The 16902-nt window shown below is 37.4% G+C and overlaps 1 protein-coding gene across 2 annotated transcripts in view; it reads left to right on the top strand.

Moving 5' to 3' along the window:
* The window catches only part of thsd7ba (thrombospondin, type I, domain containing 7Ba), a 209722-nt gene that overhangs the window by 137631 nt on the left and 55189 nt on the right, over window positions 1-16902 (top strand). For both annotated transcript variants that reach the window (XM_089133301.1, XM_039655480.2), the window contains exons 12-14: window positions 1263-1395; window positions 4925-5028; window positions 13475-13666. In XM_089133301.1, coding sequence (XP_088989427.1) covers window positions 1263-1395; window positions 4925-5028; window positions 13475-13666 — 429 coding nt within the window. The remainder of the gene's footprint in view (window positions 1-1262; window positions 1396-4924; window positions 5029-13474; window positions 13667-16902) is intronic.

The following is a 16902-nucleotide window of genomic DNA, read 5'->3' as shown; positions in this document are numbered from 1 at the left end:
CTGAACATAAAATATGTATTTCCAAAACTGTTTGTTTTTTTTCCCCGTGGAACACATAAAGACTGTTTTCATGTACACTGTCAGATTAATTTTTACAATTTAATATAACTTTTTTTGTTGTTGTTTGAATATAATATATTCAAAAAATAAATAAATTAAAAAACAGTTAAATTAAATTGTAAAAATAAATCTTACAGTGTACATGATCACTATAAGTTTTTTTTTTTTTTTGTTATCCCTTAGCAAAGCTGAATTTTCAGTATCATTACTCCAGTCTTCAGTGTTACATGAGCGTCTAGCGTCCTTGTTAGCTTGCTCACTTACCATGGTGGAGACGCCGGTTCGAATCCCTCTCGGAGCGGGTCGAATAGGACCAATTACACCAGACGCCAGTTGATCAAGTCATCTTGTTATTGCAGCCACAGAAGTGTCCTGGGAGGCTCAATTGGGATTACAATAATGTGCATTGGCTGGACTAACCTGAAATAAATAATTTGTAATGTTATTTGAGCATAAGAAACAACATTTATGGGACCGTTCATGTCATATTTAATTTATGATTATAAATGTTATTTAACATCTCAATCAGATCTCACCATTTCCCCAATCTCTCTTATCTAATTATTTCTTTCTTTTTCTACGAGAAAAGTTATTATGTTTACAGAGTTGGTTATTAGAATCTAAAATTCATTACCTCCATGAGGACAGTATGTTGATAATGAAAACAAGATTTCACACCAACCTACTGGGACTCGATGTCATACACTGCTGTAAAAGCAGTGAAAGCCGGACCACATACCCTGTCATTCTCAGAGGGGCTTTTCTTACACGCAGAAAAGTTTTATTACATTTAAATGAGACTATTCAATTACAATTACTTCCACTAAAGAAACCAGTAAACATGCGTTTATGATGATTGAATCAAATGGTAACATTTGAAGAAATGTTTTAAATAACTGATATCCCTTGTGTAAATAGTGTGCTTTACCCTGTTGGGTCTTCTGTTAATGAGATCACCCTCTTAATTGTGCTATTATCTGTCTTTTAGTAATTAGCAATGCGTAATGAGCCTTACATCGTCTGTTAAATGAAGTCATTACATCAGCTTAGGATCCATACAGTGAACTCCACCAGAGAATCATATCATTACCTCTTATCTAAAGAGCTATTTGAATTGTTCCTGCTGCGGTAATCACTGTCAGAATACTAATAAAGTGAAAGATGAGTGAAAGTAATGTTTTCTTTCTGTGTGAACTGTGCAGTGAACAGCACCATGCCCTCACAGTCACGATACAGGATCATCATCCAGCGGGCGGCCAATGGGGGTCAAGAGTGTCCAGATACTTTATATGAGGAGAGAGAATGTGAGGCTCTTCTGGTTTGTCCTACTTACAGGTGAATAAACTGCAGTCACACTAGTGGTTTACCAATTGATCAGCTAGACTCATACAATGCCAGCCTGTTTTAGTTCACTTTTGTGGAGTCAAAAAAGTTTTTTTTTTTTTTTTCAAATCCACACAGCTGTTCAGAATCACATGCATGAAATACATAAATATATTACACACTGTTTTGTAAACACAATACTTTCTACAAAATACACAAGTCACACATTGTAGCTGTAATTTACTGCGCAAGTAAATGCCAAGCTATTTGCAAGTTTCTCCAGCTCATGAATAAATGTGAACGCGATTGAGCAGTTGTAATAACTTCTAAAATTGTTATTCTGCAAGGTTTATTCACAAATAGAAGTAGGTTAATTTGTTGATGCAATAATAGCTATATCAGACAGCATTTTGTTACTATAAACTCACCCGTAAACATGTTTTACACAAACATTTCAGAAGGGATAATCTGTATGACCGTTTCATGCTTTTATACCATGCAAATAAACATCAGCCAATGCTTCTGAATGCCTGAAAAGTATGGAGATATTTTGATGCAAAACAACTGAACGCCTGTGACAGTGGAATTATTTTAATCATCTTTAAATTAAATCATCTTATGAAAGGCGTAGTGTTGTAGTCAAGACCATCTAAACAGAGACCAAGTCAAAACCAAGACAAAAGCAAAACTTTTGAGGGGTTGATACCAAGACAAAACCAAGGCAGGGTGAGACTGAGTCAAGAGACTTCTAAAATTAGCCTAAAAAATCAACATATACTGCCTGAGAAATATTAGATATTTAGATAAATATTAGATAAATATTAGATATTTAATCAATAACTAATTTGAATAATAATAAAACACTACCAGTCAAATTAAATCAGTAACAACAAAATGCATCTTTCCACTGTTGAGTTGGCACAGTTGCATCTGAATTGGTACAATCTACATAAATAATGTTGATATTGATGTTTTAAAAATAAAATCAATTGATATACTGGTGAATTATGTCTTATGTTATAAGCTCTCATACAAGTAGTTTTTTATTTATTTATTTTTTTTTTATAAATCAAATTGTGTGCCCAATTGTATTAATTTTGGTGACATATTTGAAAATCGTTCATTTCTGACCCAGCACAAAAGTAACAATAAAAATATTTAACTTTTCTTTTTTAAATAAAATAAAAAAACAGAAATAAGTTGATTGATTGATTTAATTGATTGCATTTGAAGCAGCAAGTTTTACATCCAATCACATTAATGGTGTTAACAAATAAATCAGATAATGCACTGGCAATTATTTGATATCCTCACAGATTTGGTCTTGACCGGTTTAAAAAATAAATAAATAAATAAATAAATTCCCCTTAGAGTCCCCGAAGTCTGAAAATGAGACAAGACTATGTCTTTCAAAAATGGTCTTGGGACTACAACACTAGTATATCTTATAATGTTTCAGTAAAGTTGATAGTTGAGAACTTGCATGCAATATTTGTACTTGTGAATGTATTACTTCATATTAACCAATGACCACTCAGGGGTGTGTTTCCCGTAGGACGTAGTTCACTGTTTCACTACCATAGTACGATGCATCGTTGGAAAAATCAACTAGCTAGCGACGACTGTTTCCCGAAACCCACTGTCGCAAAGTATTGTTCAACCACGGTGGTTTCGCACGTAGTGGAGTAATAAGTACTTTTAATGAAACTGTTTGAGATCCAATTAACGCTAGATTTGTTTTATATAAATTACAGACATGTCATCTGAGGACTATTTCTAATTGTTCTCAGTTGTTCTGCTTTATTACCAGACTAAATATTTGGCTCGTTCTTACATAGTACAGCACGTTCGCACATGCACACTCTTCAAACACGTTACTTCAAATCTTTTGAAAAACTAAAAGACGTAAATTACATTTGTATGTATTCTAAATAAAAGGCACCGGTTGTACTGAATGTCAGCTATTTTGCTCAAGATAAGGATTTATTACCTCCAAATGTCATGCAATATAGAAACGATGCCTCTAACCACAGGTCGAGAGCTGTCGTTCAAACCACCCAACTTTGCGATGCTGTTTGCGAATGTCCGTTGGAAAGATGGTTTCGGGAAACACAGACTCGTTAAACTATGCGGATAACGACGGAATTTGCGACCATAGTTGGCTAACAATGCTTTCGGGAAACGCACCCCTGATCTGTAGATGTCAGCATTGGCATCTGCCATTGAAATCCCTTGTAATTAAAATTATTGACAAGAAACTGTTTAGTATGCTGAGTCATTCATTTAAAGGGTTAGTTCACCCAAAAATGAAAATTAAGTCATTAATTACTCACCCCCATGCTGTACCAACCCCGTAAGACCTTCGTTCGTCTTCGGAACACAAATGAAGATATTTTTGATTAAATTTGAGAGCTGTATAACTACCACATTGGCTCCTAAGGGACTGCCTCTTGACAGCCCAGAAAGTCAATGAAGAAAATGTTTAAATATCCCAAGTGACTACCGTGGCTCAACTATATGTTTATCAAGCGACGCAAATACTTTTTGTGCGAAAAAACAAACAAAAATAACGAGTTTATTCGACTATTTCTTTTCTTCCTTGTAGGCCAGAACGAGACTTCCTTAGATTTCCACGATGCATGCGCGAGAATTGCGATCTGAAGTAGTGTAAGCTGGTGTAAGCAGATCGCAATTCTCGCGCATGCGTCGTGGAAATCTAAGGAAGTCTCGTTCTGGCCTACAAGGAAGAAAAGAAATAGTCGAATAAACTCGTTATTTTTGTTTGTTTTTTTCGCACAAAAAGTATTCGCGTCGCTTGATAAACATATAGTTGAGCCACGGTAGTCACTTGGGATATTTAAACATTTTCTTCATTGACTTTCTGGGCTGTCAAGAGGCAGTCCTTTAGGAGCCAATGTGGTAGTTATACAGCTCTCAAATTTAATCAAAAATATCTTCATTTGTGTTCCGAAGACGAACGAAGGTCTTACGGGGTTGGTACAGTATGGGGGTGAGTAATTAATGACTTAATTTTCATTTTTGGGTGAACTAACCCTTTAATACATCACATGATTACAATTGGTTTATAGGATTTATTTAACGGTTGCCATTTTTTTCTCATTTGCAAGGCTAGACGAAAAAATGTATTGTTCTGTAAAAGCCCCCTGAATACAAAGGCATTTAATTGCATGTATTATAAAATACTGTGCTGGTTATTGCATGTATCATAAAAGACTGTGCTGGTGTATCATACTGGTTAATACTGATTTAAGTTTTGTAAGTGTAAGGCTTATATTGGTATGCATTGTTTACACTGGAAGGTCTGCTTAAATGAGTACTTACTTGTGTTATTACAAAAAATGTGTGTTATTTCCAGGTTATTTCTGATATGTATGCTATTCTGTTATTTCCGGAATAATACCTAGTATATTTATAGTATATGCATAGCCTGTCTTAGACTAAAAATGAATGTCATGGTAATAACTCATGGGACTTTTTCCCAACATCAAACCATCACTACAAATCTTCATCTCTTTTTCAGATGGAAGACTCACAGATGGCATCCATGTACTCTGGTCCCAGATTCTGTCCAGCAGGGAATGAAGGGAGCGAGTGAATCGTGTGGTAAAGGATTAGAGATGAGAGGTAAGAAGTTCGTTTCATGTAAAAGAGTCAATTCTCTTGGTATGCTACTATATCCACCTGTTGTTGCTCTGCCTTTGAGCTATATTGAATGCTGTGCACATATATGAATGTGTTCATTGCTTTGAGCTCTGCTTTGCTCATTTGCACTGTACAGTGTGTGAAGTGTTAATGCAGCATGCCGCAACTCCCGGTGTGATTATGACAGAATGGAAGTGAAAGCTGTCAAACATCACACACAATGTCAGAGGAACAGTCTGCCTTTAGGGCACAGATGCATAAAAAAAGAAAAACACATATCCAAACTTTTTAATTTACAGAGCTGTTTTGTGCTTGTGATGTTGGTAATATAAACATATTCTGTGTAGAAATATAAACATATTCTGACATATTCATATTGATATTATTATTATTTTTTTTTTTTTGCAAATGTCCAAATTATTCCAGATATTCATATTAGTCTGAGTATACAGTTTCTGAGGAAGTATTATAGGACGAATGTGTGAATTTTTTTTTTTTTTTTAGAAATATTGAAAGCTATTCAAGTAATACTCTACTGTAATCCTATATATATATATATATATATATATATATATATATATATATCAAAGCATTTATTCATTAGTCAATGATGAAAATAAGTATGTTCTATATAATGCTACACATCATTAGGTCCATGTCCTTTCACTAAAGTAATGACTTTTTGATTTTAGTTTTGGAAAATATGTTTTACTATTTTAATTTACATTTTAAGCAATATTTGATAATGATGTATTTCTAGTTATTATAAAGTGTTATCACAAAAGGCTAAAATGGGAAGCCTATCAAAATAATTTGACTAATAAATGGATTTTTCAAATATCTTTCAAACATATGTTCCATGGAAACCTTGAATTTGTTGAGATCAAATTAAAATAAATGATTGTATCCAGAAGTTATTACTTTTAGACACAATGTAGTGTGACATTTTACTGACCTTCCCCAGTTGATCAGAATATCATATTGGTACAATGGAAGAAAGATGACATTTTTGTGCCGAGTCAAAGGTCAGTATTATTCCAGATATTGAGTGCATTCATTAAAATTAATGAGGCCATTCATTAAAAATCACAAGTCTGTGTAAATGTTATCCTGCAATGGAAGATTCAAATAGGCACTAGTATGTAGCCGCTATAGTATGCGTGCCCCCGCAGCAAGGTTAGGATACGGATTACATGAAGATGGACTGCAGAGAGCACTTGCCTGTGTGCAGATTCAATTTCATGGTTTATTTAAACCAGCACTTGACAGTGTTGACCTCCCCTTGGATCTCACTGCATGAGGGCATGAATTAACGTAAACAATAAATCTTGGCTAATTTACGAATGTTTTCCAATTCGTTCCTGCTTTTTATTCCACAAGAACTAACAGTGAGTACTGCCACCACAACAGCAATAATCTCTTGTTATTTTACCTTAGTCTAGTGATTAAAAATTATGCAGGTTGTTTATGTACACGGATGATTTATTGTTGTATTTTAGGCAAGCATCCTCGGCTGATGTAATTTGATTATTCTCAGCCTACTCAGGTGGAGTGGTGGCTTGAGACAGGCGCACTGACGCTCTCTGCCACACAGATGCAAATGAGCCAGTCGCAGAGTTCCTGCTGTGTTTGAGAACACTTGCTCTATCAGCATCCTCCACAATAAATAACAGGGCTAGAAGGCAATGCAGTAAATTACACTAAATGAACCAGAAAGACAGACACCTCTGCAAACTAATGTGAACCTCAAACATATTCTGCTTCCTCAGACAGATTTGCTGCGAAAGAGCGACCAGAAGTCATTCATTTTCAGTATTAGACTTAAAGATGTGAGGAGATATGAGTGACTGCGTCTATATGCGTCTATGCGATCATGTGACTGCCACTGTCTGCACTCTCATTGGTAGTTTGGTCTGATCTTATTAGTGGTCTTTCTCATGTTGAGTTATTTATTTGTACTTATTTGTGCATTTGGGCATTGTACATTGAGTGTCGTTGTACTGACTGCATCTATACCATACAGTATATACTGTATATATATATATATATATATATATATATACACTCACCGGCCACTTTATTAGGTACACCTGTCCAACTGCTCGTTAACACTTAATTTCTAAGCAGCCAATCACATGGCGGCAACTCAGTGCATTTAGGCATGTAGACATGGTCAAGACAATCTCCTGCAGTTCAAACCGAGCATCAGTATGGGGAAGAAAGGTGATTTGAGTGACTTTGAATGTGGCATGATTGTTGGTGCCAGAAGGGCTGGTCTGAGTATTTCAGAAACTGCTAATCTACTGGGATTTTCATGCACAACCATCTCTAGGGTTTACAGAGAATGGTCCGAAAAAGAAAAAACATCCAGTGAGCGGCAGTTCTGTGGGCGGAAATGCCTTGTTGATGCCAGAGGTCAGAGGAGAATGGCCAGACTGGTTCGAGCTGATAGAAGGGCAACAGTGACTCAAATAACCACCCGTTACAACCAAGGTGGGCAGAAGAGCATCTCTGAACGCACAGTACGTCGAACTTTGAGGCAGATGGGCTACAGCAGCAGAAGACCACACCGGGTGCCACTCCTTTCAGCTAAGAACAGGAAACTGAGGCTACAATTTGCACAAGCTCATCGAAATTGGACAATAGAAGATTGGAAAAACGTTGCCTGGTCTGATGAGTCTCGATTTCTGCTGCGACATTCGGATGGAAGGGTCAGAATTTGGCGTCTACAACATGAAAGCATGGATCCATCCTGCCTTGTATCAACAGTTCAGGCTGGTGGTGGTGGTGTCATGGTGCGGGGAATATTTTCTTGGCACTCTTTGGGCCCCTTGGTACCAATTGAGCATCGTTGCAACGCCACAGCCTACCTGAGTATTGTTGCTTACCATGTCCATCCCTTTATGACCACAATGTACCCAACTTCTGATGGCTACTTTCAGCAGGATAATGCGCCATGTCATAAAGCTGGAATCATCTCAGACTGGTTTCTTGAACATGACAATGAGTTCGCTGTACTCAAATGGCCTCCACAGTCACCAGATCTCAATCCAATAGAGCATCTTTGGGATGTGGTGGAACGGGAGATTCGCATCATGGATGTGCAGCCGACAAATCTGCGGCAACTGTGTGATGCCATCATGTCAATATGGACCAAACTCCCTGAGGAATGCTTCCAGCACCTTGTTGAATCTATGCCACGAAGAATTGAGGCAGTTCTGAAGGCAAAAGGGGGTCCAACCCATTACTAGCATGGGGTACCTAATAAAGTGGCCGGTGAGTGTATATTTACATACTGCAAACCTCTACGCACACCTAATACATTTGTTTGGTTACTCGCCAGACTGATATTCTATTTTGATATTCTATTTCTAAATTAGCAATATCACACGAGTGGCCATAGACAGAGGTAACCACAGAGTGCTGATATACAGGCATATTGCACAGCTACGAGTGTTATATTACGTTTATACAACAGTTCTATGGCAAACGCAAGTAAATAAATAAGAAACAACAACTAAATTACTTTAAAAACCCTCTTTTGTGCAGAACTACTTCCTTTCGTGGTATATAAGACTGTCTCTCACTCTCTCTCTTTGTGTGTGTGAGAAACGTGACGGCAAGTTGGGCCTTCACACTAGAGTTTACGGTATATCAAATATAGGTACCATTGGGGGCCATTTTAGTACAGTGAATTAATTGTTATGCTCAAGAAACCAATTTGAAATGATTCGAGCTTTGTGACATGGTGCATTGTGAGGATGGGTACATGGTGGCCATAAAGGGATGGACATGGTCAGAAACAATGCTCAGGTAGGCCGTGGCATTCAAAGGATGTCCATTTGGCACTAAGAGGCCTAAAGTGTGCCAAGAAAACATCCCCCACGCCATTACACCACCACCACCAGCCTGCATAATGGTAACAAGGCATGATGGATCCATTTTCTCCTTCTGTTTACACCAAATTCTGACTCTGCTATCTGAATGTCTCAACAGAAATCGAGACTCATCAGACAAGGCAACATTTTTCCAGTCTTCAAATGTCCAATAATAATGTCAGTTGTTGTTTCAACAGTGAAACAACGTTGATATAACGTTGATTTAACGTTTTGGTGAGCTCTTGCAAATTGTAGCCTCTTTTTCTTATTTCTAGTGTAGATGAGTGGTACCCGGTGGGGTCTTCTGCTTTTGTAGCCTATCCGCCTCAAGGTTGTGCATGCTGTGGCTTCACAAATGCTTTGCTGCATACCTCGGGTGTAAACGAGTGGTTATTTCAGTGAAAGTTGCTCTTCTATCAGCTTGAATCAGTCGGCCCATTCTCCTCTGAACTCTTGCATCAACAAGGCATTTTTGCACACAGGACTGCTGCATACTGGATGTTTTTCTCATGCTGGTGGTTGCATTATTTCTGTCACGATTACTATCGTCAAATGCGATTGAAATTAGCATACAGTTTGGATGGGTGGTATGGTTCTGTTCTGGGCAAGAATTCCCTGCGCATCCATGCAGCCTAGCATGTATAAGAACAGGGAGAGCAGCAATAACCCCCTTAGGGTAAACAGAACAGAATGTCAATATTTGAATGTACAACATAATTCGAGAATTTATTCTGATTCAAGGGGAATCAGAATGCCAAATCTTGACTGGACGAGAGGAGCTGGGGATGGAGGCTAATTAGCCCCTGAGAAACACGATAGCTGTTGAAAATACTGAAGGAGCTTATATATGTACGGTGATAGGCGTCATATTCCTATAAGATGTGGATCAGCTGAGAGTCAGCTGATGCGAGCTTGACTAACTTGACCTGACATAACTGACGCTATACTGCTTGTTTGTATAAAATGAACCTCTACTCATCTTTGTACCACTGTTTATGGTCGCTGTCATTCATATCACCTCAAATCACTACCTCTCATTGAAAATGAATAACTGAATTCCAGTGTTGACAGATTGTTAAGAAACATTCACACTGACAGCACTTAACTCTTTGGAGGTCACAGAGTCCCTGTATAGTTGATTACTTGCTATCCTTGCACAACCTTACTGGAAACCAACAGTACAATGAGTGCTTCTGTCATAGTCCATGAAACTTTCTGCACATGGCATAAATCCATATCAGATTGGTAGTATTTTGCATTAGAGGATGTGAATGACAGGAGTATTTTTGGTTTTTCTGTGGTACATTTTGCTGACAAAAATTTGTCACATTCTTTGTAAGTTATTTTAAGGTGAACTTTTGCTGCTGGTATTCAACGCTTTGGGCCCTATTTTAACGATCTGAAACGCAAGTGTCAAAGCGCATGGCGCAAGTAATTTTTCCCGGCGCTGTTGCCATTTTCCCGGCGGGATAAATGCATCTTGCGCCTGGCTCAAATCTAAAAGGGGTTGGTCTAAAGTAGCTTCATTATTCATAGGTGTGGTTTGGGCGTAACGTGAAAAGGTGACGTTGTATGGGGATGGGAGAAACTCTCGCACATCAGCGTCGGTTAAACATTATATACGGATGTTTCTTGCCACTATTGGGCAAACAGGTCTGATCCTTCAGTACTACAATTAGCCTTAAAAAATGGGTAATAAGGTTTTTTCAGGTTTTTGCTCCGATCCGCCCAGGGAGCGCAAGTTCATTCCCTAGTTCGCCGACGTGCGTCTGTGGAGGGGAAAATCCCGCTTTGCGTGCGTGCAAAATAGGAATGAGACATGCGTTTGTGTATAAAGTCATTTTCGCCGGGTGCAAGATAGGGCCCTTTGTCTGTTCACTTTTGGTATGAAAACGCTTGTTCCCAATTGGGAATCTTATTTTGTAATTTTTGAACTCACATATATTTATTATACCACACTTACTAATCTTTGTCTCACATTATGGATTACATGTCTCATGCAGTTAATAAGTTCCTATTATATGGGGTGGATGTGGTAGTCCCTCTTCCACATTGCTTGTTGGTATTGTGTATAGCTTTAGTAATCATTTAATTGGGCTTAGATTCCCACATATCGAAACTTTAATTCTAGGAGCACATGAAAGTGTGCCGTTAATGAGTACTGGGAAGCTTAGCTGGCAAGTCTGACAAAGTCTTTTTTAAGGGCCAAAAAAGTTCTCCAATGTGTCCTTTTGAGTAGTCAGCAAACATTGTCACCTTTGTAAGTGGCTGCATTATTAAGTTGATCCCTGTCATGAGCTGAGATAGGAATAAAATGTTAACAATAGGGAGAGGAGATAAATTGAGAGAGACTGATATAGGGATGGAGGAGAGAGGGTAAATAATTGTGCTAAAAATGGGCAGCCTGTGCGCTCCATTCTGAATGTCTACTGTCAACCTTTCTGTCTCTGGGGCACTGCGGGAACCGGCAATGAGTGTGAGAAAGAAAAGGAAGCTAGGAGAGAAAGAGTAGAGAAACTGACGTATTCCCAGAGAGGATGTGAAATTCTTAAGAGTAAAAAAATATATATATATGTCATTTCAAAACTTACCTTTCACATTTGAGTCTGAAGGACAAAATGATCAGAAAGACTATTCAATTCTGTAAACAATGTCCTTTATGGTGCAGTACATAACATGCTACAAATATTGTAAAACACTATCCCACATCTAGATACTCCACCCACATTATACTCTAAAGTGAAGAGATCAAATGCTTTGGTCAGAGAGCAACATTTGAAATTCAAATAGGAATCAATAAAATGTGTTAAAGGCGTATGTGTACATGTTCAAAGACATTAGAGGGTCACTTCTGAGATAACAGCATCACATTGCCCTAGGGAAGGTGGTGTCCATGCAGACTAGAGTCAGATGTTATTTTGGCACTTAAACATACACAGGGTCTTTGTTCTATATTCAAAACACAGTTGTCCCCTCCCTTCGGTTTAGAGCCTTTCTGACAGATCTGCAAGGGTTGGAATTTGTGTCCTACAAATCTGAATCAATAAAGTATTATCAATGTGGAGGGAACAAACTCCTGCTAAACATAGTAAAAACAAATAAACTCTGGTGTAGCTGTAGCTAAAGAAGCATATTTCATCTGTGTGCACAGTAACGTATCAGTGAAGAAAATCTTTGAAAAAGACTAAATGAAATTTTTGTTTGTTTGTTTGGGTTAAATATTTTTCTTAAGTAGTTGGGAAGTTGAGATGACAGAATACATTAAAAGTATATATGCATTATTTGCATTGTTTTGTTTATTTTTTTTATCCTTACAAAAAAGATGATAGCGGTACAATGGCACAGTCATTGTATCAGACAGTAAAATATGGTACTCCATGGTACTTTAAAGAATGCCATAAGACATTTATCATGCTAATGCCATGGTACCACACAAATGGACAAATACATGCACCCTTGGTGCTCATTCGACTTCCTTTCAGAAATTTTGGCAAGGCTTCAGTTAAGCTAATTAACTATTAGTGTATTACTGTCACTGTTCTATAAAAGCAATAAACAATGAAAGGGCATATGTTGCAAAGTGTTTATTTACCATGGTAAAACCCACCTTTTTTCAATATTAAATTCCCTGATGTCTACTCTTGATCGGTTGGAAGTTGAACAATTATTGTTTTTTTAGTTGTTCTTTAATAATATTCTGTAAAAACACAGCGCATTCTCACCCCAAGGCGTCACCTTTGACCATGCTTAAATATTTGACGTTTTAGGCGATCCTACGGCGTCATCTAACTGACGCTAAAGGAAAGCGTCAGTAAGAGGACGCGGTTAGGTTTAGGTATGGGGTGGGGGTAGGATACACGCAATCCTAGGGCGTCATCTAACTGACGCTAAAGGGCGCCTAAAGCGTCAGATATTGAAGCATGGTCAAATGCTTCCCAAGGCGTCAGTTAGGTGACGCATTGAGGGTGAGAATGGGCTGAAAATCAATATGAACCATTAAAAAGCTCTGCTATACAGTTTGAAAAGTTCCCCTCAAATGTCATTGTTATAGCTGTGTGTTAACTGTGCTCCCTTGAAAAGCCTCTGCTGAGTGTACAGAGCCATGCAGCAGAGGACTGTGTCAAAAACATGTCATCATGTAAGGCACAGTGGCAAATTTAAGTCTGTGAGGGAAAAGTCCTCGGCAAAATCTTTGTTGTCTGTGAGGAATACTTCACCTTGTGGGTGGAATGGTTGCAGTGTGCTGAAAAGGTAACAGAAAGCTTCACATTTGCCAAGCATATCATTTATCGTCCCTCAGTGCTGGTGATGCAGAGGAAGGCAATTTTCATGTGAGAGGATCTCAAATCAGCGCTGTAGAAAGAAAGAGTTATGGGGCAAAGTGAATGGCTTTTACCATGTGGAGTCTGGATGCTAATACATTTCCATGAAATCGCTACCACGTTAATGCCTGAAGAACTGTCGTGTCGTACAATATTTATCACATTTGTATCACAAGTGGCATAAATGACTGTTGTATTAAAGCAGTGTTTGATTGTGTGTCCTCTCAGGATTGAGCTGTGTGGATGAGTATGATGAGATGGCAGCCGTGTCAGAGTGTCTCCGTTGGGCCGGACCAATGCCGTCACGCTTCAGGAGCTGCTGGGTGCCCTGCAGGGATGACTGCACCTTCAGTTCTTGGTCTAAAGTCTCTGAATGCTCTGGATGTGGGAGCCGACGTACCAGCAAACGCACCCTAACAGGTGAGATACATTCAGACAACGTTTCAGGGTGATTCACAAAGTTGTGCATATCCAGTAAATATTATGCGAACCCCAAATCTTATGCATTAATTACACTAATGAGAAAATGCTAAGAGGCTGGTATGAGGGTTTCAGGTTTGTGCAAAACCATTCTATCCTTTAGAAAGATACTTAACTCCTGGTTGATCCAAAAGACTGTAACTTTGACTTTAAGCAAATTGAGTCAAATAAAATATGTAAAAATGTTAGTTGTGATGAAAATTTGTTATGCACCGATTTTTCATAACCGATACGATATTCCAAATTCTGAGTAACGGCCAATACAGTTATCAATGTACTAATGTTACTGACCAGTGCTGTTTGTTCTTGATTCTTGTAGACAGAGTATCTAAACCTCTTTGTGTGGAACTGATAAACAATCTTTAATGAGTTAAACAAAAATAATTATAAGTGAGTTGATATTTCTGCAGCAAAGTATTTCTAGAAAAAATCTGTGGTACATAATTTTATAATTGGTGAAATGTAAAATGTTAATAAAAAAAACAACAAATTACTATTCATATTCCTATTTCCTATTAATATTCCTAAAATAACCCCCAGTTTATATAAGATTTATATTTATTACATTAAAAAAATGTATTAACTTCTTTCTTGTATATTACATTTGAAAACTTTTAAAATTGGCAGATTCAGTGCCCTATAATAGTGGTGAGCGAAAATTCAATGATGTGTTGATATGCTCTGCCATGTTCTATCAGGCAGTTGTTACTTTCCTCAAGAGATATAAGAACAAGGTTTATTGTGTTCATTTTTTACTGTTAGTAGGTCGTTTGTTTGGTGTTTGGAATGGAAAAAGTCACAACACAGTACAAATACTGCAACAGTGAATAAATCATATACCGTAGCGAGTCGATAAGCTTGTTTATGTCTTGACAGGTGTGGGTACAAATTAGTGGGATTTTTGTAAAATCCTTAGAGCACTAGTGCCAAGATGTACAATGGCTTCTAGAGTGTCATTATTATAGTATCACTTGAGGAATATCATTTTAACAAAGGAAGTAAGCTGACAGACAAGTCAGCTTTAGTATATTCTTGAGCTGAGCATTATCAGCTAGAGCAGGGAAAATGGCCTTGGAAAAAGAAGCCATTTAAAGTGAACTTGAAGTGTTCAGGGCTCCATCTGTAACTTTGAGAAGAATTCATATTCATTATTTCATTAACTGTCCTCTTCTTATTCTTCTTCTTTTTTTTTTTTTTTTTTTTTTTTTTGCTTTACTGCACATACATAAGTGTTTTGACAGACTTGTTGTCTATCATCAGAGATCAGAGTGAACTGCTTTACGGGCAAATTTAGAGATTGTTGTTAGGGAATTATTGCAGCGCTTTTTGCTTTAGTTAGTTTGTTCCCATGAAAGTAATGTTTGGCTCTCATTAAGATCATGCACATCTCACAGTGTGACATGTTCACTGTGTCAGATAAACCTTCAAAGGCTTTCTTCACACATAGTTTTAGGAAATTCCACACCAAAGATCACACGCTAAAATGTCATATTTCAACCTAGAAATCCAAAAGCATCACACACACACACAAACAGAAATTAAGCCTGAAAACTGCAAGCTAAGGATGATTTTGCTGTTTGCTGAATTAAATGCACTATCAGGTGTTGGTTTCTGGGGGTGCCATCAATAATGAATTGTTGCTGTAGAAAGTGTGTGTTTCATATACATATGCACACACACACATAAAAAAAGGAGAAAGCAGATTGTCAGTGAGGCTGCAGTGTACTGACAGAGATTTCACACTATTAGAGCTGTTTTCTATCACTGACCGCCTCTGAACACCCAAAACAGATGGAGGTTGGCAAACACTCGTCAGGAAGCTTCTGGACACCAGTGAGAGTGTGAGTTTCTTTCTACCTCAATGACTGTGTCCATTTCTCTTTCTCCCTCCCTGTATACTGTATAGAGGCCTGCTGTGAGACATGGATGGAGTCTTTATGAGAGAGTCAACTAATCATTCACTCGACAGATTTGTTTAAACCACACTAATTTATTCAGAAAAACAAAACAAGTGCCTGTTCAACCAATTAATTTATAAACACTGATTTATGCAGGTATTCATTAATTTTGTGTTGCTCTGAGACAATTCTGGATTAGTTTCACTTGGAAGTATTGTTGTTGTCAATGTTGTTTTCTAAAATGTAAATGTAATTATGCTCATCATTAAAGAGTGTATCCACAGTTGACAATGCATAAATTAAGCATTTCTCTACAATTTCCAAACTCGTTATACACTCCTGAAGAAAATAATAATAATAATAATAATAATAATAATAATAAATAAATAAATAAATAATATATGAATTATATTAAGGTTTGAACATTACTATGTAGTAATTGCTGATTTTATACTCCAACTCGAACTCCTCTCCTCACCATGGTGCGTCTCAGGTGCTGAGTTAATCACTCTGCCCAAGTAGTGCTTCGGCTTCTGAGAATATTGTTCCCAATATTTATATTGATCTATACAAATCACAGCATGTGAATAGGAAAATGTCTGCATTATTTTGTCACTTATTGGGATTAGTATGCTAACTGGAGCCATTTACATCCAGTCCAAGCTAAGCTAGGCTAGCGATCTATGCGTCAGACTGAGTTACACAGAGATGAAAAAGGTATGTATGGACTTATAACTCTGGGGGATACGGTGAATAAGTGAACGGTGTTCTTTTAATAACCAGGGGTACACTTTTGAGCAAGATGATGGTGATGTGTAAATTTTTCTTATTTTGTTTTACATGCCTATATCTTTTTTTAGCCTCTGAAGGGCAGGAAAAAATAAATTAATTCATTTTTTTAAACAAAATAAGAACAATTTGCACCAATTTACATCCAGTTCTATCCTTAACGGATGCTTCCTTCTTGAACATCACTAAATGCAGGGTTTGTAATAATTGTGTATGAGTCCCTCACTTTTCACCAGTGCAAAAATATGGACCTCACAATCATATTCACTGCTATTAAGGAGTCAAATATGCAGAAGATGCTGGAAAAGCAAAGAATGTGCAGGAGCTGGAGGATTTTTCCTCATTAACAAACAAAAAAAATGTATTTTATATCTAATAATTATATCTAATAATTATGTCAAATCGTCGGTTTTTCTGAGAAAAATACTTGAGCATATTGTTGCCCCTCTCATTTATGTAACCATCTCATGACTAATTATCTTTTTGAAC

This window comes from Pimephales promelas, chromosome 7, assembly GCF_988280905.1.
Source record: "Pimephales promelas chromosome 7, fPimPro1.hap1.1, whole genome shotgun sequence".
Lineage (NCBI taxonomy): Eukaryota > Metazoa > Chordata > Actinopteri > Cypriniformes > Leuciscidae > Pimephales > Pimephales promelas.
The sequence above is the reverse complement of the archived record's forward strand: the minus strand, read 5'-3'. Positions and strand labels throughout refer to the sequence as shown.